At 37.5% G+C, this 22,898-nt stretch overlaps 3 protein-coding genes across 4 annotated transcripts; 2 read left to right on the top strand and 1 right to left on the bottom strand.

The window, feature by feature from the left end:
* Positions 1–1,094: 1,094 nt before the first annotated feature.
* LOC145779322 (adenylate kinase 2, mitochondrial-like) lies at positions 1,095–22,140 on the top strand. Its single transcript, XM_082590879.1, has 7 exons — positions 1,095–1,244; positions 1,766–1,870; positions 8,608–8,739; positions 10,902–10,996; positions 20,098–20,170; positions 20,447–20,639; positions 21,207–22,140. Exons 1-7 carry the CDS (start codon positions 1,155–1,157, stop codon positions 21,209–21,211), a joined length of 693 nt encoding a protein of 230 aa, XP_082447005.1. The 5' UTR covers positions 1,095–1,154; the 3' UTR covers positions 21,212–22,140.
* Positions 13,231–17,509, top strand: LOC145779609 (uncharacterized). 2 transcript variants are annotated; one of them, XM_082591244.1, is made up of 9 exons: positions 13,231–13,387; positions 13,680–13,926; positions 14,352–14,524; positions 14,694–15,228; positions 15,489–15,675; positions 15,907–16,149; positions 16,343–16,514; positions 16,657–16,805; positions 17,015–17,509. In XM_082591244.1, the coding sequence occupies exons 3-9, from the start codon at positions 14,454–14,456 to the stop codon at positions 17,209–17,211; spliced, it is 1,554 nt and encodes a 517-aa protein (XP_082447370.1). In that variant the 5' UTR covers positions 13,231–13,387; positions 13,680–13,926; positions 14,352–14,453; the 3' UTR covers positions 17,212–17,509. The 2 variants fall into 2 exon arrangements, with proteins under 2 accessions (XP_082447370.1, XP_082447371.1); XM_082591245.1 differs by lacking the exon at positions 13,231–13,387 and having other exon boundaries at positions 13,491–13,926.
* LOC145779610 (uncharacterized) lies at positions 17,595–18,758 on the bottom strand. The gene is made up of 2 exons (XM_082591247.1): positions 18,463–18,758; positions 17,595–17,988 (listed from the first exon to the last, which is right to left on the bottom strand). The coding sequence occupies exons 1-2, from the start codon at positions 18,669–18,671 to the stop codon at positions 17,595–17,597; spliced, it is 603 nt and encodes a 200-aa protein (XP_082447373.1). The 5' UTR covers positions 18,672–18,758.
* Positions 22,141–22,898: the final 758 nt, after the last annotated feature.

Here is a 22,898-nt window from a genome sequence, read left to right on the forward strand (position 1 = left end):
TGCCAAGCGATTACTGCCGGCGCGGGGTCGTAAATCTCTAGCTCAGGACCGTCCAGACAAATGCGCATCAGTGACTCAATATCAATAGTGTTAGCCCTCAATAGTGTTAGTGTTAACTAACTAACACAATAGTGTTAGTCTAACATGCTCCCTTCCGTGCAGAAATTCTTTTTCTATCAGTATCAGCGTGAATAAGGTCGCCACATGCGCCTAAGCACGTGCGGAACCCAGCTGAGACTTGCTTCTCTGTGACGTTTCTTTTTAACAAACAATCAATGTAACGCAATAATCCTCATTGTTAAAATTAGAATACATATCCTGCCGAAAAGTTCAGACAACTTTCTTTCAAGGCAATACATTGCAAGGCGTGAAATGATGTAAAAATGGCTACTTTTGCCATCAGCTCGTTAACCACGCCACTCTAATGTGATCTTTAAAGCAATAGCCTGTACTGTACTATTATTGTTTCAGCTCCGTATTTGTTCACGTTAAACAAACAATTGTAACAATTCAAATTTAAAATATCTTTTAGTTGCATTAGCTCTATTTTTGTCAAGAATTTTGCGGCGGTCATTTATGACCGACCAATGAGTCGGCTTCGGCAGACATACGAGGTCATTCCGGAGGTCATGACCGCCGGAATTTCGAGGCCTGGTGTTTATCTTCAAGTATGTAATAGAAAAAAATGTGTGTACTGTGCAGCTCTCTTTTTGCATGTTTGGAAGTGTTTATAAAGCTTTCAACAATATTTCAAATGTTTTTAATGCTAATTTTAAACATTTTGACTTGTTGCACAATGCACATGTTACGCATTTGGATCAGGCCTATTGAGCATGTTGGCATATGAATGGAGTCATTTAAATGGCATGATCAGAGATAATTTATCTTGTTCCAACTACTTGCTATCTGTGTTTGTTTAATTTTGTTTTCTTGCCAACAAGACAAATAAACTTAACTGACCAGTGACCAATCACAGATTTTTTTTATTCAAATAGAATCTTTAAAATTTATTTTGCTAACACCTTTCTGTTTTTGTTTGTTTATTACTGAGATTACATTTTTATTCTGATAATCATAATCCTATTTGCAGAATTCAAAAGTCTTAGTTAGTCTTAATTGTTTATAGTAAGGTAAGAAATTTAATTTATCAAAAAATGCCACCAGTTGAAGCTCCGCCATCACCGTCACGAAAAGGTGTAAGAGCAATTTTGTTGGGACCACCAGGAGCTGGAAAAGGCACACAGGTACCGTATGTTACAGAAATTTAATGGCATGCAGTGCTCTTTTACTTGTGATGCTGCTGCTCCCATCTTGTGTTGGAGGACATTAAAGTACACATAGAAAGCTTTGCAGCAGCTAATTTCTATATACCGTATGTATTAATTAGAAAGAAAATTCTATACTCAATTTATGTTAAAACTATTGACATAGTGTTCACAGTGGTTTCCAGTGGGTATCATCGGGTTTGTTTATATTGTGAGCTTGAATGTTAGCACTTATTTGTTTTGACATGAGATAGTTTTAAAATGCCAAGGCCACACGAGCGCTTGTAAGGTTAGGGTTAGACATTCCTCCCAGTCGTTGTGGCACAGCCATAGATTTTTTCCTTAAACAACACCCTGATGGAGCTCTACCAAAAAGAAAAAGGCGTGTGGATTGGTATTAAGCCCAAAAGCCGCAAAACGTGGACGCTTCATTGCGAATGTTTTTTACATGTTGAACGATTACGACACAATAACAGAGTTTTGAAACCTTCTTTTTTCAGGCTCCTAAACTAGCTGAAAGGTTCTGTGCATGCCATTTATCGACAGGAGATATGCTGAGGGCAATGATATCTAGTGGATCAGAACTGGGAAAACGACTAAAGTCGGTAAGAAAATGAACAGTATCAATACTTCATTAGTGTCTGAAACAGACATGGTTTAGATTTGGACAATTTCATCTGAGTTTACAAACCCTTTGTTAATTGGTAACTGTTCAACTGGCAGTAAACTTAAAATAGAGTTGACAACATACGTACTTGTGCTTGTGCGTCAGGGATATGTTGTGCGTATTACTACTGTATTTATTGAAATAAACATTACTTGCTTTGCTCACTGATCTTTTAGATGTAAAATACCAAGGGCTAAAAGTTAGTATGTATAAACTGTAGTTGATTCGACTGCTGTATTTGAAAGCAAAGGTTTCATTATTATCATCCAAATTCAGTTTTGTCCCCACTTGTGGGGGTGACTGATTCTTTCCTTGCAGCGATTGCCTTTACTCCTATTCTTTATTTTGTTCTGTCCATCACATCTTCCTGTTGTTCGACTTTATCTGCCTCTTTCTTCACCTGTTCTATCCATGTTCTTTTTGGACCGGAATGGCCCGTTTCGGCGAGTCCTATTCGGCGAGTCCGATTCGACTAGTCCGATTCGGCGAGTTCCATATTCGGCGAGAGCCTTTTTCGGCGAGTGCCCTATTCGGCGAGTTTTTGAAATTTTTAAAAGGAAATTATCGGGTACCGTAGCCTAATTACAATTGCCGTTTTTACATCGTTTTAACGTCGCTAAACGTTGAAATCGTGCAGAAAGGAATAAAAAGAAAATGTTTGAACTATTAAATTAAAATTCGTCATGTCAGTTCAGTTGTTTTTATTTTTGACCATCATATCAAAAACAATACACGTCAACATAGCAAAGGTAGAAGCGACAAAACGCGAGCGTTAAAACGTGCTTGAATTCGTCATGTCAGTTCAGTTATTTTTATTTTTGACCAGCATATCAAAAACAATACACGTCAACATAGCAAAGGTAGAAGCGACAAAACGCGAGCGTTAAAACGTGCTTGAATTCGTCATGTCAGTTCAGTTGTTTTTATTTCTGATCATGATATCAAAAACAATTCACGTCAACATAGCAAAGGTGTAGAAAAAGGTAGAAGCGACAAAACGCGAACGTTAAAACGTGCTTGTGACCGAAGTAAGTTACTGAGTTGAAAGAAATTTGGCAAGGTTGCATCACCTTCAGAAAAATTTAAGATATGAAGGAAAAATAAAACGAAGAAAATGTTACAAAAAAAATAATGTTTATGTCTATAAGTTAGTACTTTTGAATAGTTAAAATCATAGGCGCCTAACTATTTTTTTGGCCGTGGGGGCGAAAGCGTGTTTCATCAGCAGCAAGGTAATTTCAGCGAAATGTCACGCAGATGGATGACGTAATTATGTCGTCACACAAATTGCTTTTATTGCCACACTCGGAGTTATCGCTACGTTCGACCTACCGTTAATGATTATAAACAAAGCTCGACCAAAACACATGCTATGCGTCTGCGTTGGCTAGCGGTTGATGGACTGCGACTCTTTAAGCTAAGCACAACATAAAGTTTAGCAACGAACTAGATTTATTAGCATGAAACAAGAGACGAAAAGGTTTACTAAAAGGTATACTGTAAATGGAATGAAAATACTAACTTGATCATATGCTTGAAAATATACCTGTTGAAAGCAAAATCATTCATGTTTACATCAATTCAACAGCACGTCACCTTTAATAAATTTAAAAGTTGCTGACATCCGTAAACAGCCCTTGAAAAATAGTTACAGAGAGACGTTTGATTAAGTTTTCGACTTGACATTGCTCCCTTTTCACTACAATATCGCAACTTATGGCTGACCAGCTTTCAAGTTTCAATTCGCTGTAATACGCCCGTTTTCGTGTTGCAGATGAAACAAAAGATGCGCATATTCCTCGCCTTTGATCGGGTTTCTATGGCAACGGTCGTGTGTGCGCCATGCAGTTTGCGCGAGTCCGTTGTTGTGTTGATTATGCCGCTTGTGCGACTGTGGGCAGTAAGGTTTGTACCAGCCCTTGTTACGTTGGTTAGTGGTAACCTCGGGCCGAGACTTCAAGTTCATTTTCACAGCAACCGATTCACTGCCGCGACAATTCTCTGCAGAGGTTTCGACTTTCGAAAGCGACAGCGAGGCTGTTTGCAAGCGCATTAAGTTAAACGCACGCTGCGTCAACGTAGCAAATTATGTTGTTTTTGGGTGCATTCAACATCTGATGACATTGAATCGACGCAAAATGGTAGATTTTTGCTATGTCACCGGCAGCAAAATCTGTCATTTTTACATTGATTTAACGTCTGCAGACGTTAAATCAATGTAAAAATGACAGATTTTTTTGTCTGGGGTGGGATTGTAACATCGCTACTCGTTCTAGTGATTATTTACTGCGAAGCTGTTGCGGTTTGCATTTAAAAATGTTTTTCTGCTGCCGATCGCTAGGTTATCTATTGTTTTATGTATCAATGCCGCATAAAAAGTTGCTCCCACGCGGAAATATGCGTGGGGGCCTGGCCCCCACGGCTTAGGCGCCTATGGTTAAAATGATTAGTTTGGATCAACAAATGTGTGACCTACACTCCTACAGCTTAGATTGAAAGGAAATTATCGGGTAGGCTACCGTAGCCTAGTTATCCCGACCAGCAAAAATTTGTTCCAAGAACCCAATTAGCCTAACAGTTCATTTTTACATTGTAGTAACAGAATAAAAAGGCTAACCAAATGTGTGGCCTATCGTTTTAACGTCGCTAAACGTTGAAATCGTGTAGAAAAGGGTGCTTTTGCTGACTAGGATACGTTGAAACTGAGAAACATTCACAGAAGCCCTACGATACGTTGCATTTTTAAGATAATGTATTCAGACGTTGAATCAATGTACAAATGAAATGTTATGCTAAATGGGTTCTTGGAACAAATCGTAGGGCTTCTGTGAATGTTTCTCAGTTTCAAAGTATCCTAGTCAGCAATAGCTCCCTTTTCTACACGATTTCAACGTTTAGCGACGTTAACACGATGTAAAAACGGCCATTATAATTAAGCTACGGTACCCGATAATTTCCTTTCAAAAAATTCAAAAACTCGCCGAATAGGGCACTCGCCGAAAAGGGCTCTCGCCGAATAGGGAACTCGCCGAATCGGACTAGTCGAATCGGACTCGCCGAATAGTAGCAGACCCTTTTTGGACAGCCTCGTTTTCTCTTCCCATCTACTGTCAAAGTCCGGAATGACCCGTTTCGGTTAGTCCAATTCGGCTGGTTTCCTATTCGGCTACAGTTTTGGATTGTATTTTGTATTTTATTCCACAATATCGTTTCTTTTGCATTCCAACAAAGAAAAATAAATTGAAATGAAATTTAGCGAAAAATGTTTGAACTATTAAATTGAAATGTTTGCTCTACATAACATCGACATGTATCCTACGTCACCATCTGTATGCAAACTTTGAATATACCGGTATTAGAATCCTCAACTATTGCAAAATTCCAAATCCAAGGACGCCTTCTGTTTATTTAGAGAGTTTTGTATTTTATTCCACTATATGATTTTTTTTATAGTTGAAATTACCGAAGCTTTAGATGAGTGGGGTTTAGACCTAACCACTGAAATCTTAAATCATATTTATGACACCAGAAACATCCCTAGTGATATGGTACGTTCCATATTCATGACTTTACCAAAGAAAACCGGAGCAACAGAATGCTCACTCCACAGAACAATTAGCCTTGTGAATCATCTAACAAAGATCTTACTCCGAATCATGATGATGAGATTGAGACCAAAACTAAAATCGGAAATTTCAACAGCACAGTTTGGATTTGTTCCAGACAAAGGGACCACAAGAAGGAATTTTTACATTAAAAATGATAACAGAGAGATGTATGTCCGATTCTTCTGTTTATTTAGAGAATTTTGTATTTTATTCCACAATATCGTTTCTTTTGCATTCTTGCATTTTATCCAGTGTTTACCTTTGAGTGCCTTCCCAGACGGCCAAAATCCGTCATTTTTACATTGATTCAACGTCCGTCATCATAAACCGTCTGCAGACGTTGATTCAATGTAAAAATGACGAATTTTGTTGTCTGGGTTCGTTCAAAATAAGTGCTTTACATCAAAACAACATTTTTCATGATTAACAATAGAGGTTAGTGAGATAAAGTCTCAGCGAAAACGTGTCAACGAAAAAATACAGTTGCCAAATAGCGTGTGACATAAAAGATGAAGTTAAAACCTAAATGGCAGTTTAGAATGAGCCTGGGTTTTGGCATTACATGACCTGGAATTCCTTTGGTTACTTCCTTCGTTAGAAGTTATGAATATAGAACGTACCATATCACTAGGGATGTTTCTGGTGTCATAAATATGATTTAAGATCTCAGTGGTTAGGTCTAAACCCCACTCATCTAAAGCTTCGATAATTTCAACTATAAAAGAAACGGGATATTATGGAATAAAATACAACATTCTCTAAATAAACAGAAGGCGTCCTTGGATTTGGAATTTTGTAATAATTGAGGATTCTAATATACGGTATTCTAAGTTTGCATGCGGGCGGTGACGTAGGATACATGTCGATTTTATGTGAGCAAACGTTTTAATTTAATAGTTCAAATATTTTTCGCTAAATTTCAATTGAATTTATTTTTCCTTGTCGGAATGCAAAAGAAACGATATTGTGGAATAAAATACAAAATTCTCTAAATAAACAAAAGGCGTCATTGGATTTTCAAAAAATCGCCGAATAGGGAATTTGCCGAAACGGGCCATTTCGTCTCTTACACCATTTGCCTTTGCAAGTTGTTCAACATAGTTTTTCTCGTCGTTTTAACCCCACACATTGTTCTCACTATTGCTCTTTCCGTTCTTTTCAAAATTGCAAGTTCTCTCTTTTTTTAGCATACATATCTCTTTGCCCAGGGGTTCCCGAACTGGGGTACATGTTCCCCCAGGGGTACATTTCGACTTTTCAAGGGGTACATTAGATTAAATATAAGGATATTATTTCCATAACTTCTAATCTGCCTTAAAATATTTTTTATCACCTGATGATGTTAATAATTTGAAGACCTGAGATTAAGAACTCCTTAGTAAGTCACATTTTCACCCCAGTAGAAGCTTTAACTACAACTACAGTAACTACAACTACAGTAACTACCAAGTTCACATGACTTATTTTGTCCAATCACAGCACACAAGACAAAACAGCTGATTGATTGCTATGAGAACCGTAATTACAAAACTGCACTGCATGATCCACCGGTTTGCATTGTCACGCAAAGTCCTTCGTGATGAAACTCTTGGACGTTTTATCACTGGTGATTAAGATGGTGAACAATGCAAAAGGGAGTGCGCTGAACAGCCGGTTGTTTAAAATTATCTGTGAAGATTTAAGTGCCGATCACAGTGTACTTCTATTTCACAGTAATGTGCGTTAGCTTTCCAGAGGAAATGTTACTAAACGTGTATATGAGCTTCGTAAAGAATTGCTGGGATTTTTTAAACAATCAAACAAATGTGAATATTTTGTCACTTCGTTGAGGGATGATTTTTTTATTTTGATCCTTGCCTACCTTGTTGATATTTTCGATGCTCAGAATATGCTAAACACGAGTCTCCAAGGAAAAGACCTAACAGTGTGTGAATTCATAGCTAAAGTCAAAGCATTTCTGGCGAAACTTCAGTTGTGGAGGGGAAATGTTTGCTCTGGCAGCTTTTCCATGTTTAGTACTGTAACAGAATTTCTGTGTCAAAATCCCCAATTTGTGATCACAAGGTTCTCGGAATTGGTCACTGAACATCTTATGATGTTGGAAAAGGAAATTGACGGCTATTTCCCAAGTCTTGGTAAGTCGAAGTTGCATATCTTAGGAGTCCTTTCACCGCGAACGCTCAGATACTGCAGGCTGGGACAGGGATGCAAGAGGAACTGATTGAACTCCAACATGATGGCTTTGCACGCGATGTGTACTCTGAGAGAAATTTATGTGATTTTTGGTTTACGATGTGCAAGTCGTACAAAAAGATTGTGGAACCTGCTATTCATGCATTGTTGTTGTTTCCATCAACATGGTTGTGTGAGTCAATATTTTCATTTCTGCTGCTTGGAATCAAATCAAAAAACAGATCACAGCTCAAAACACCTGAACATGATCTTCGTTGTGCTGTTGCTAATGTTTCACCTCGTATTAATGAGCTTGTTGCTAAACAGCAGGCTCATCCATCACATTAGCTAGGATTGCTGAGCTTATTCAGCCGATATATTGTTTGCTTGCTTGATTGATTGTAGTGTTTGTTTAACCTTGGATTACATTGTTATGAATAACTTTGTGTGCTTTGATTGGTACAAAATATCATGTATGCAGTCTTCTAATACAGCTTTACTGTTAATTTGTTGCAATATCTAAACTTTCTAAAGCCAAAAATACGAGAAAATTTTGGGGGTACATGAGCGAATCTATAAATTGACCAAAGGGTACCGATGAACAGAAAGTTTGGGAACCCCTGTCTTTGCCGTACAATATTGCAGGCTGCACACAAACAACTCCGATAGATTTCCCGTTTAAATTTTAACGTAAAGGTTTTTCCATTTAAACATTTCCTCACATTCCCTGAAGTTTGCCCAAGCCAGCCTTTCCCTTCTTGTGACAGTTGCTTTGCATTCACCACTTAATTGTTGGCTGAAAACAGTTAGGCTACTGACCTTCTCATCAGGTGGTGTGTGTGAGTGATGAAAATAAGGGCAAATAGAAATAAATATATATTTTATATAATTATAGATTGTAGATTCTGGAAAGCTTGTGAATGATGATCTTGTTGTTGAAATAATCGATAAAAGCCTAGATAAACCAGAATGTAAACATGGATTTTTGTTGGATGGATTTCCACGGACGGTTACTCAAGCTGAAAAGGTAATGAACATTCCAATCTATAGTTTGTGACTTGCCTGAATTGATGAAGGGAAAAAGCTAATAAAATAAGCAATATAGCACAATGGTGCAGTAAATGTTGAAAGCTATTGCAGCTCTGCTATTGCTTAGTTCATACTTTACACTACATTAATTTAAAAATGTTAAAACTGAATTCAGCTGCAAGACATCGTCGTTTTTCTTGTTTTCAAGCTCATCTTTTTATAGTGGTTTAAAAACGACTTAGGATAGTCAAAATTATTCCTATTAAAATTAGGTAAGCTAATTCATTAACTAAAGTTTGCGAAGTTTAAGAAGACTTTCCTCGTTTTTGTTATGAAGAGTGCAAAAGATTAAAGTAGAATCAGAAGGCTTATCCCAATTGTTTTGTTGGATCAATGCCACAATTGCCACATTTGAAGGCCGGAAATTACTTTGCAGATAGAACTATCTCACACACATATACTGACTTTGTTTAGGAGTGTGATCTATATGACTTTTATTTTTTTTGTATAGTCAAGTGGGGCAAAAAAAAATTTTTTTCAGAAAAGTTGTCCTAGATTTTTTAGCTTATCAAGTATGACCACTAAAGTTGGTCACAATATGCAGACCATGTATGTCTATCATCCCCCAATGAAATTTTTTAAATCCATTAACTGGTTTGGAAATTATGCCCAAAATACCTGAATTTTTTTTTACCCCAGCTTTGGGGTAAAAAAAATTTTTCATGGGGTAAAAAAAAAACACCTGTTAGTATAGCAGCTTCTTCTTCTTTATTATTATAATATTGATTTCATATGTTTTGCTATTGATTTCATATGAAATGTAAATGATTCTCCACCAGAGGAAAGAAGCTTTGTGTAACTCATATATCAAGGACTGTGAGAGATGCTGAACCCATACTCGAAACTGACCGGATGGGTCATGATGATGATGTAAACGATTTTGCCCACAATTTTTGTATGCACTTTTTATTAAAATACACATTGTGAAATCGCAAAGTCTCATTACTGTAATAAAAACAGCAGCAAGACAAAAAATTGTGTCTAGTATACTTATGCACGCCATCCTGAATTTTATCTGCAGCTCTGGTTTGAACATGCAAGTGGGTGATTAAATTTCGCGGATCGTGAATCCTAAAAAATCAACCAGCAGTTTGTGAATGAACATACAACTAAAAAACAACAGACAGGAAATAAAACAACAGTTTGTGTATGTATGATTGTATGTGTTGTGCACTATCAATCAATGGATCACTCTGTACTCTCAATCTGCGCTATTGATCTACTAACCCGCAACACTAACCTTAAGCTCGGACCCCCAACTCCAGAAAACATCAATTGATTGTGCATAACACATGCATACATTGGCACTGATGCATCCAGAAGTTTGTTTTTGTATTTTTTGGTGATATACTGCTTGGCAGTTGACATAACACCAATACAAAGCCAAAACATTCCATAAAATGCACTGTTTTTTTTACCCCAAATCAACGAATTTTATTGGGGTAAAAAAAAACACCTCAATAATAATTTACACAAACATTTGGAGGCCCCAGTCTTTGTTGCATCTAGTAGCCTCACAACATAGTACTCACAATATAACATTAAAACATTCATACTACCTATCACTAAAATTTAGCAAAAACCTTTAATAAACTCCTCTGAACCTTTTTTTGCACCCTTCGCTGGCCATATTTACTCTATTTAACATAGCTCTTCTTTGTCAAATCCAATCTTTTTCCTCTACCCCTCAAAGTAATCTCCAAAGACCACTTAAACAGACACTAAAAAAGTTGAGTGAATATCTACTCATTTTAGATGTGAGATGGTAAGTGTTTTTTTTTACCCCAATAACCCCACTATTTTTTTTTACCCCACTTGACTATATACCTTTTGTTCGGTCATCCTGCTAAAAGCGCGTGATAAAATCCGGAATGGCCCGTTTCGGTGAGTCCTATCCCTTGACGGGGGATTTTTTCAATTTTTTTTTTATTATCGGGTACCGTAGCCTAATTATCAGTTGCCGTTTTAGGATTAGGGGTTAGAGGTTAGGAACTCACCGAAGCGGACTCACCGAATAGTAGCAGACCCGATAAAATCAGTACTGTTCATGACAGTAGGAACTATTTTGAACTTGGTTTTATGTTTTGTGTTGGTTTTCAGCTGGATGACTTACTACAAAAACGCAAAAGCAAGCTTGATTCTGTTGTTGAATTTTCTATTGACGACTCCTTGTTGGTCAGTAGGATATGTGGCAGGTAAGATGACTTTCCCATTCGGCTGTCACTTTTGGCCGTTTTTGCACTGACTTTAAAGTTAATTGAAAACATTTTGAGACGTGAGCAGACAAGTCGTTCGTGTGATGGGGCGACGCTAACACAAAGCTCTTACCAATTGCTGGTGAATGACGGCTGCATGTACAAATTTCAAAAGCAACACGTTTCTAAAACTGCTCAAGTTTCCTTGCGTTGCTTTAACTTCCGTCTTTGAAGCACATGCTGATGTTCTGTAGAAAGTATGCGTCGATTGTAACCTGGCATGGAAGGTATCTGGCCACCCCATTTTCTTTATTATATAGAAGTGGCTTTACTCAATCTTTTCGTTTTTTAATCTTATTAATTTGTTTTTAGTTCTGGTTGGTACTCAATCATACAAAATAAGTTTCGTGCAAAGGTTAAGTGTAAAAAAATTATTGACTGAATCTTAAAATGTGCACAGTCTGGTGATGCTAATATTTTCTAATTAAAACATACTGAGAGTTTTTTTAATTGAAAAACAAAGTGTATGTTAGCTCAGCCTTACGGAGCGTAATCGTGCTCAAAACCTTCGGACATTAAAGAAAATGTTCCTGACTATTCACTTTATAAAACGGCTTGCTACGTATTTATTCAGCTAACATCACAATAACTCTATTTGACGTTATAAACAATTTGAGTTTTGTCAGCTCTTAGTGGGAAATTACTATTTCACATCACTAAATGCCAATCTTTGCCTGGTGTCATACATGGCGGCAAAATGCCGCACCAACTGTACGTTTCATGATATCCATAAATGTGCAATTCAAAAGCTTAGGGTTTTCACATGGTGTCAGCGTTGCTTGACGTTAAAACAATGTAATATGACAACATTTGATGGGTGGCATGGTTAAATTTAAAACTTTGTGATTTCAACTTTCACGCGTCCACATACCGTTTCGCGTATTCAGTTGATTTGCATTTTACAACAGTTTGCCGAAGTTACGCAAAGTGTAAAATTAGTGATATTCCAACTATTTTTATAAAACGCGTCCTGACGCACAAAAGGAAATTAACGCTTCTGTGTGGTCAGTCAGACACTAACTACTCTTCATTTTTGCATCAGGACGCATTTGTTTTGCTGTACCCTCGACCTCGATTCCCCATGTATGACGTTATCTCGACTAGTGTGCGGGTTGCTAACAACATATGTAATCTGACTGATTTACCTAGCTATAGATAGACAGATTCCCTCGAGTCTGACAGACTGATTTACCCCTCCAAAATCAGCGAAGGCTTAATTGTTAAGCGTTCCAATAAAAAGAATTTTAATTTGTAAAAAAATGATTCAGCTTTTTAGTTTCGCGCCAATTTTTCAGCAATGATAAAGGTGACCTTGTACTGTTTATTTAAAGGGCTAGGGACATGATTTTTTTGATTGAGGTTTTTTGGATTATTCTTGTAGGGAATAGTATCATGAACAACCCCTATCAACAAAATTGGTTAAAACAAGCTGAAAGTGTGTGTTTTTATTTTTTGAAATCACGAATCCAACACATAAGGTTTTTGTAGCCCCTTTCCGAAAATGTCTTCGGGAAATTCCCTTTCTACGTCACACCGGTGAATTGATGAACGATTGTAGTTTTTCACTGTTCAGTTCAGTTGTTTTTATTTCTAACCTTCACAGCAAAGACAATTACACGACAACATAAAGATACTGCATTAAGACAGCTGAAAGCGACGTTTCATTTGCTTAGTTGAGGTTTAGGCTACAAAGTAAACTGTTAATTCATTTGTAAAAGTTATTTGTTGGAGCAAAAATGCCTGGAAGATGTGTTGTTTGGGGATGCAGCAATAATCCGAAGCCTGGGATAAGTGTTCATCAGTTTCCCAAAGATCCAAACCTGTTTAAAAAATGGCAGAAATTTGTTCAACAAAACCGAAAGTATTGGAAGGCTAAAGCAAGCTCACAAATTTGTTCCGTACACTTTGACAGTAGGAACCAATTTGAAGAATCGAGTCTACAAGTACAATTGGGGTTTTCAGGCAGGTAAGTTTCTACAGCCTAGCCTGGGTTAGACTGCATTTCCAATAGTGCTCATTGCTGCATTGCTATACTAAACTACCATAGTGTTATTAAGCTGGACTACCACTGTCACACATTAATTGGGTTAGTCTAATGTCGTTATTTCAAAGTTGATCTTTGATAAGGTTTACAGCAGGACAAGAAAGTTTTTTTTTTTAAATAATCTTGAGAGTTAACTGTAAGATAATTAAACTTTCAGTAAAAGGATTCTCAAGAAATGTGCAGTTCCATCAATTCTTAGCCTGCGGCAAAACGTAGCTTGTACGTCTACGGCTGAACCACATGCAAAGACAGAGAGGAGTGCTGTCAGAAAGCGCCGAGTTCAACAAGTAAATTAGCTACCATAGCTAGCCTATAAATTGCAAACCTACTAGTTATATTCTCTCATACTATTCAGGTTTTGTGTTTATACTACGTGAAGGTTAGTAAATTATCTCGTAGCCTACATATAAAGGTGTTAATGATCAATTTTCTTTTCTACTCATAAGACTGCCTTTAAGTACCGTACTTTTTCTTTAATTAACACATATGTTAAGTTCTATACTGGCATGTCAAGTGCACTGCTGTATTAGTCTACTTAGAGAGTATTTTATGTGGTACTGATGCCAAAAAATATTTCAGCTTTTGCAACATGAAGTAACTACAGTGCATTCGAAAGAAACCCAAAATATTGGTAGCAGCCTTGTAGATCAACAAGTGGTGTCTGTGGAAACAGAGTTAATTGCTGGTCAAAACTCTACTAGTATAACAAAAGAAGCAATTGATGAACAGGAACAGCCTTTGATGATTTATGAAGCCATGTTTATAAATCCACAATGCAAAGTTGCAATGACCCAAACCGTTAATGTTTCCAATACCAGAAGTATAGGTAATAAACTTGTTAAATAGGTTACTAGATGCTAGCCTATCGATGTTAGTCGATTTCATAATCATGCTACACTGCCCAAGGTTTAAAATAAATTATTTTTTCCTTCTTCATCAAGTTGTAAATAACTTATTGTACTGCAGTGAAATATATTGTATGTAGGCTACTGGTAAATTGTTACACAATCCACATGTGCTAAAAGTTTTCAATGATCCACTAAAGTTATTGTAGTGTCATCTAATAGTTAACATTGCATTAAAAGTATCAAAGTTTAATGTTAGTGTTACAATAAAAAAAAGCAAATCCTTCATTGAGACAATACCACAGTCATAATACTACTGTAAACATTAGTTAACATAACATACATACTAGTTAACATAATTTATGACTAGCTGTATCAGCCACATTTAATTTCTGCAATGTTTTAGGCATCCAATGCAATGTACCGATAAGATGTAGTGATGCCGCAACTCAATGTGTAATACCGGTAATGGATTTTATTCAATCTTCTACTCCCATCCATAGTGAAAATGAAGAAGACATGCATGAATGTTTGGATGAAGATTACAATGAATCTTATGATTTCTTTCGAATGTAATGAGTAAGTGATGCATAATATTCTGGCTTGTGTTGACACTTGGAATGTCTAACTGGAGTTCATAGCTGCCTATTGAGCTGGAGTAGGTCAGGTCTTTATTGGCAGAATGCCTCAATTTGTCCAGCTACATCCACTTTGAAACATGTATTGATATTTTCTTTGTATTTTCCAGATCAGAAGCTAATCAAAAATCAATACCGGAAAATAAATATGTGATTTTCCATAGCATGCTCATGAGTTTGTTTTTAATCTGTCAATTATGTGGTAAGGCAGGAGCAACAACTTCCAGTACATGCAAGGGAACACTGTTGGCAGTTAAACAAATCTGCCATCACTGCCGTCAGTCTTACAAATGGTTTAGTCAGCCATTTGTGGGTGGAATACCAGAAGGAAATATTTCGTTAAGTTCCTCTATTTTGTTCAGTGGAGCACTACCTACAAAAACTTTACGTTTTTTGCGCTTTTGGGGTGTTCAGTGTTACGAAAAGCGTACCTTTTTTCGACATCAAAAAAAGTTTTTAATACCTGCTGTCAACCATGTCTGGAGTATGAAGCAACAGAATGTACTGCAAGAAGCAAAGAAGGATGTTAATCTTATTTGTGGTGGTGATGCAAGATGTGACTCTATGGGTCACTCTGCTAAATACGGAAGCTATACTCTGATGGATGTGAAGCAAAACCGTATTTTAAGCATGGAAATTGTCCAGGTAAGTTTACATGTTCTTACGATGCTACTTGCTACAAAATCGTGTCCTGAATTATGTTATGTTGTATTTTCATCTTTCAAAGGAATATATATAATATTGAATGGAGTTACCCACAATTCTGATGTCGTAATTTTGCTATTTCCGCAAATCACAAATGTAATGGAAAGCTCCCCAAAAGTTACATGAGTATTGTATACAACGAATACATGTTTTCCCTCAGTAGTTACTACTGTTCTACCTAATGTAAGACGTGTGTTTAGAGTAATGAGGTCAAGGGAAGTTACCACATGGAATTAGAGGGATTGAAAAGGTGTCTCCATACCCTTTCTAGTGCTGGAGTCAACATATGCACATTGATTACGGACAGACACCTGCAGATACAGAAGTGGATTAGGGAGGATCATGAAGAAATGACGCATTACTTTGATATATGGCATGTTGCAAAAGGTAAGCGCTAAACATTGAAGCAAAGAAAACCATAAAACGATTAACGATCTAAACAACAAGTTTAACTCTATTAGTCTACTCATTTTTCATGTAGTTTAGTTTGTGCCAAAAAAGATCTTGCTAAATGCATTAGTTATTGCAATGTGAATGGAGCATTTAGTGATCTAGTCATTCGTAAACCATTTTATACTGCAGGCAACTCGCTAATTCTGTAAATTTCCTTTGGTTAAGGTCTTTCGAAAAAACTTGTTGCTGTAGAAAAGAAGAAGGGATTTGAGCTTGTTTCGAAATGGCGACAAAGCATTATAAACCATCTGTATTGGTGTGGTTTGACAAGTGATGGAAATGGTGATTTAGCTTTAGCTAAATGGGACTCTCTGCCAAATCACATATGTGACATCCACACTGGACACAGTGAGTTATTTCCTTCGTGCTTACATCTGCCACTTGCGAAAAGGAAGTACTTCACAGCAGGTTTGTTCTGTACTTATTGTCTTTATTAACCTCAAGTGTGATTGCAGTAACATAAAAGAAGGCTGTTTCAAAAGCATGCTAACTGCTTATATTCGCTCAGTGTTGGATAAAGTACCTTGTGCAATTTTCGACTTGGCTTTTAAGTGTTTTAAGTTGACATGTGAAGTTTAGTAGCAAGACTCTTTATTTTCAGGATCTGAATGTTATGAAGCTTTGACAGGATTGTTGGGAAGCAAGAATCTACGAAAAGATGTCACGAAATTGTCCCCGAAAGGGCAGACGTTTTCCATAGAGGCCTACCACAGTCTTGTCAATCAATTTGCACCCAAAATGTTTCACTTTGGTTATGCTGCCATGAAATGCAGGTAAGCCATTCAGCAAATATTCTGCCTAACCATTGTTAAAGAGGCTTTTAAGAATGTAATAAGCCTACAGAGTTATAATGCAATGAGATTGCTAAAAAACAGCTTGTCATCGTCAGTAATCAACGCTTATGTTTAACTTTAGATTGTTACTTGCGGCCCTTCATTACAATGAAAATAGCAGAAAGGAGCAAGCTAAAACAAAAGACGGAAATTTGCAGTTTTCTCTTTCCTTTCCAAAAGGCAAAGGAGGTTCTCACACGCTAAAAAAGATAATGCAAGAATGTACCTTCAGTAAGAATACATGTCTTCTAAAATTGAAATATGTGCTAAAGTCTACTTAAACAACCTAATAGTGCGTTTATTCGTTTCTAAAACTCATAAGCATTTGCTAGTCCCTAAACACTCAGCCAGCTATTCTTCGACAGTTGCAGCTGCTTGCTTCGGTTAAATTACGCGATGAACATTGACTAGAAATATATTTTATAACCCTTGCTTTGCAGGTTACGTTGCTGAACTTATAGCTGAAGTGACTTCAAGAGTTGAAGATGCTAGTAATGACATTGCAGAGGAGTTGTCATGGGAAACCCCTCCTCCTTTATGTCACAATCTCAAGCGTCCAGATAAACAGAGTGTCGTCAACAATCATATATCGCGTTTTCTTACAAGCGCACCAGTTAATAACAGTGAAAGTTCATAACCTTATAGATGTACTTCTGTGTTTTTTGAATGTACGCCGTACAGCATATTATTTCATATTTCGCTTTCGTTTGGGATTGGTGGTCGTATTAGTTTATCTTTCATTGATTTCATTTTTCACCATTGCCATTTCTTTGACTTATTGCTTAATACCATCGCGGACATACTTAACCGCTATAAAGTAACTTACAATGCAACATAAGTTAGTAGCCTATTGCACCATATTTGTATCAAACTAGATAACACACATTGGTGAGTCTTGTAAAAGTACTTTATTAAGGGGGCGAAACATTACGTATTAAACAATAATATCGATATAACCTAAGACTTGATATGGCTTCTTCAGAAGAAGCCATATCAAGTCTTAGGTTGTTCTTCAGGTATTTACAGTTGAAATCCAACGAAATCGTCCTCATTGTTTTGGAGCGAGAATTGGGTTCTTATACAAGTCACGGCGCATGCTGGAAGAACCACTCTAAGGTTTCGACCAAGGTACCCCCAACACCAACGGGCTAATTGCCTATATGCAATGTGCCTATGGCGCTTATGTTCAGGAGCCCCATGAACTCCATACTGCTGCTTGTACTGCAGCCAGGCAATTTCTAACACATCCACATTGAGACAGGCTGCCTGAAACCCAGGGTGCTCTGTTATGCACTTTATTTCGCAGCCATACGTCTCCCGTCCTTCTCTTACTTTTTGGGCAATGCACTCTATTTCGGTGCAACACCTGCATTCCGCTACTGTTGGAAGGATATCGCAGTTGTCGCACTTGCACCTGTAATTTTATAAAAAAAAAATCAAATTGCAATAGCCATACGGCATGCATATCACTTGTGTACTGTGGTGTTAAAATAAACACTGTTTTGATATCAGTGTAAGGAAGTTTTCTTAGAAAGGCACTAGATCTAAAGGTGGATGGGAAGAGGAAACGCGGTCGTCCAAGAAGTGAAACCTGGTGGGTAACGCAGTCTACTACCGGTAGGCCTACTTATAGAAATGCTTGGGATGATTACCGTAATGGTCGCATCGATGAAAAGGAATGTTTATAGAAGGCCACATGTTATATAATAACTTCAAAGTAAATTGAGTAGCCTAATATTGCGCAATGCTACACAGCAAAAAAGTTATTGCCTTTCCCACAGTTTAAGCCATTTATAGGCCGCAGACAAATGTTTGTTTACAATTGGTATCTATATTGTGTAATGCTAATTAAATTTAGTGTGTAAAAATACAAACGCTGACAACATACCAGTTTAAGCTGTTCGTTCGAAGCTCAATATCCGAATCCATTGCTTCACATACTTCAATCTCCTCTTCTGAGCTGCTTGCCAAAGGCTCGAACATGTACGGTTGAACATGGTCGTGATCAGATTGCATCGGAAGATGTTCATTTCCAAAGTCACAAAATACTTCAGCCTCTTCATCAGAACCGCTGCTAAAATCTTGTAATGTCTCCATACCACGTTATTGAAACAAAATAACTTCACTTGCTGCTTGTCCGAATTACTTATTTCTGCAGTGCGATCTGACATCGATGCGAGAGAATTCCCGGTGAAACGTCATTGCTCAACAGTCGCCTTTACGCAGTGACGCGTGTCGGATCGTCAACTATCAGAAAGTGAAAATAAAAGGCCCTCAAAGCACCCCAAATACAGCTCAAAAAAACTTTTTTTTTTCAGGCATTCTTATTGACCACGTATAAAATCAGAAAATCACTTTTGTAGAAAAAAATTTTTTTCATGTCCCTAGCCCTTTAAGCATCGTCTTGGATAGACTTAAGCTTGTGTAGTCGTGTAACCTGATACCATTTTTGACTGTCCATCAACGCCCTTCATTGTGTTAAATGTCGTTACGCACGAATGCCTTTGCGGTATGGTTATGACTGCGTTGTCTCACCGCATGATGACTGCAACCGATCTTCTGCTGAAAGTTTTAGCTTCATGACGTAGTTTTGACGTTTTTTCGTCGTGTTGTGACTTTCGTTTTCGACTAACCCTGGAGAATAGTGATTTTGAGTTGCACATTTTCTCACAGAATCATTACAAACTGTGTCAGCAATGTTCTAATTGTTGTGAGTAACAGCGCAAGTCATAAGGACAGGTATGCTCAAAGAATCCAATAGGTGTCAAAAAAGTGGTGGAAAGTTGCTCCTGGCTATTAAGTTTTTCAGTATTTTTTCGCATTTGTATTGATTAAGCATTTTTAAACTGCGATGGGCTGGCAACAAATCAATGAGTTTTATCTCCAAAGAAAAAAGGGCAAGGTTTGCTGCGTTTGCGAATCAGAACGTGGAATATCACGTCATTTCCGTTTTCACTGACTTTCACTTTTCATACATTGAAAAATGTGGATGAATATCTATCAAAGCATCAACGTTTGAACCGCCAAAAGAAAAGTAATTTTGTTCCGCCTCAGGGCAGAACTTCTACCACGCTGCGTAACATTCCAGTGCATTGAACCGTGAAGCTACAACACTTAGAAGCACTGCACAAGATAGCGGCACAGTGCTATAGGAAAGTACTGAGTGACGTCCAACTACTTTTCTTCAGCACTGTGAACACTATTTTGCTTGCGCTGTCAGCTCGAGTCCGAATAGATATTGGGGTTAGTTTATTTTAGTGGCTCAGTTGTAAACCAAAAAAGTTTATTATAAATTTCACTGTTTCTTGATCTCACAGTGGTTGTATACTGCCTGTGTGTGCTATGAACAGGCAGTATAGCTGCAGTGTTGTCAAGAAACGGTCTATCTTCATGTTAAGCTGTGATTGCTTATTGACTTTATGAGGTAAGCCCACAGTGTGTCACTTGGCGGATTATTTACATTCTGGGTCATGGTGCGACTCGTGCTTGACAAATAGGATTCCAATGTTCTTTTTATCTGCAGGTTGATACACAAACCAAGTGGAAGGTGCTACCACACTGAATTCAATCCTCCCAAGACGTCTATGACTGATGACGTAAGTCTTTCGTTGATGTAAGTTCGGGCAACAACGTAGCTTTACACAGAGTCGCGCCTGAGAGAACCAAAATTGGCCTACGAAACACGTGTTTGATGCAAGTGCTGTACTTTTGGCGCGAAATCGAGCAAAGGATGAGATGAGTCTATTTTTTTAATTCCTGCTACCGGAAACAAGCGTGAGCTTTCCAATATTTCAATTTCATTTTTCAACAACATCGATGTAAGGCGTTGCTTCATTGAATACTTAATTACTTATGTATTATTTCCTCCTTAGGTCTCAGGAGAACCTCTCACGCGGAGAGCCGACGACAACGCAGAAGCATTAAAAACTCGATTGCACGCCTATCACACTATGACGTCCCCCTTAGTTCAATATTATTCCAAAAAAGGCATCCACACCACTGTGGACGCATCCCAATCGCCCAATGTTGTGTTTAAGAAAATCAGTGAAATATTTTTGAAATGTTGTAAGTATTTTAGATGATTTCTACTTGTTTATGCAGCGAGACTTCTAGTTACATCTTCTGCAAAGTTTTATTCTACTGTAAATCGTGCTAAGTTTTTGTTCACTTGGTCGGCACATTTTGCTTCTGTGTCCAGGCTCATATCGAGCTGAGTGTCAGATTCTTGCTGACTAACATCTCTTCTGCATTGGTCGTGGTAGATACAAAAATCAACGTTTACAGTAACCGACCCAGTATGTTAGCTTGGAACGATTTGAAATTTGAGGCATTAAGGAAATCAGACGAGCCCTGCAAGGAGTTTGAACTATATAATTAATGTTCCAGCATTGTGATAGGCAAGCCTCCATGCCATTCCATCCCTGCTTTGGTTACTTTTCTTGATGTTTTATTCACCAGAACTTCCAGTCAGAGTCTGGACATGTTTTGTGCAGTTTGAGGTTGTTTGCAATTTCACTAATACAAAAACTGTACTCTACTTTCATAATGATGTTGTGTAGCGAGTACGTAATTATCTTTATTATGACCTCTAGTCAAAGTGTAACATATCTAATTATCTATTCTGTTTTGCAGTGTGAACACTTTGTGGTTGCTGTGGTAGACTGGATGCTGTGCTAATCTGCGGTTCTATCAAATACACCACCCATTCAATCATTCTTGTCTTGCGCACGTTCCAAGATTTCCCCGAGGAAGTAGTTTTAATAAACGGATTTTATTCGATTCAGTTTTTGTCTTTTCCTTCATCGTGACGGAGTCGCTTCGGTACCAGTTTTTTGATTGATGATATCTTAATTGTTTATGTCAGTTTTACTGACGTCATAATTAGTTATGTAAGTTGATGACTTGATGGTTGCAGTTTGCCATAAATGAACTTAAGTATGAAAGTAATTATTTTACTGTTGTAATACTTTTCGAATGTCGATTGAACTGTTTTCAAAAATGACTGGAATTGTAAGCTGTTGAAGTGGTTTTTCGTGAGCAAAATTGTTGCTTTTGAAATTTAATATAGGATTAGTTCTCACTTGTATTTGCGTGATTTATGCATTTATGGTAAGAATGAAAATTATACTTTCAGTGCTATTGTTAACCTATGTTCCTTGTTTTTCAACGTATTTTGTTGAGAGGAATGCTTGGTCAAGGTATGTCATAACAAAGTAAAGAAACGAAATCGTGCAACAATGTTGTGTTTTAACTTTTAGTTGTGCTACCGAACAATGCTATCAATGATTTATTTGAAATATGCAAGTTGTATATTAGGATGTTTCATTTTTTCACGATTTTTGAAATTGAAAATGCTTGGGGTCTAATCAGATCGGATTTTGGCCACATACAGCCGATCCAAAATATTTTTTCGATCGGACGACTCTTAGAGGGTGCGCGACCCCCCCAAAGTTTGAAAATTTGAAGCGTGGGAAAATTTGCAGGAAGTATGCGATATCTCGGTAACGGAAGGAGATAGGAAGACGGGCAAGGTGTCAACTTGTTCGGAATGGCCAACTTCCTATCTGCGCTTAATACATTTTACTACCCTATCTGCAACGGAAAAAAAGTTAATTGCGAAAAACTGTTTTTTTCATATTTTCGATGTTTTCTTCCCAGTTCTACAGAAGCAAATTCCTTCCAGTAACTGCAGTGATGACAAATGACATTTTTTACGAACAAAAGGTTTTGTTAAATGCACTTTGATCTAACAATGCAGGTGGACGACTTATAGAATATTATACTGTGCTTTTTAAGTTTTCAGAATTACATTCTTGTTCGAGTTTGTAGTAAGAAGATTTGTTAGTTATAATGTATAGGGTTGTTTTGAGAAGCTCCCGTTGCAGATTGAGTCGATGTCATTCGCCATCTGCTGGTATAATTTACCATGGATTGTCATTGCAGGTGTTAAGATTTAAGTATTGGCTATTTGTACCCAGAAGTAGTTAGTTCAATTGCTATTATGCCAGAAACAAGACTTGACGCCAGTGAGACATTGCAGAAATTTGAAAAGCTGCCAGGGAATGTACTAACCACAAACATAAGCGTTCTTCACCACTACATTTTTTTATGCAAGCAATGCAGTGAAACGAATCCCAAGTTCTTTAAGAAGCCTCCATGTTTTGCTGATGTCAAGGGACAGTTGATAAATGATATAGTTCATGTTTGGGTTAGTGCCAGCCTTCCGGCGATAAGCATCATTCGAGTTGAGACCAGGTTAAAACTGCTCATAAACAAATTTAAGGCAATCAAGAAAAGAAAACAGCCACAGACGGGAGCGACAGA

Source organism: Aplidium turbinatum, chromosome 11 (assembly GCF_918807975.1).
Source record: "Aplidium turbinatum chromosome 11, kaAplTurb1.1, whole genome shotgun sequence".
In the NCBI taxonomy this organism is placed as follows: Eukaryota; Metazoa; Chordata; class Ascidiacea; order Aplousobranchia; family Polyclinidae; genus Aplidium; species Aplidium turbinatum.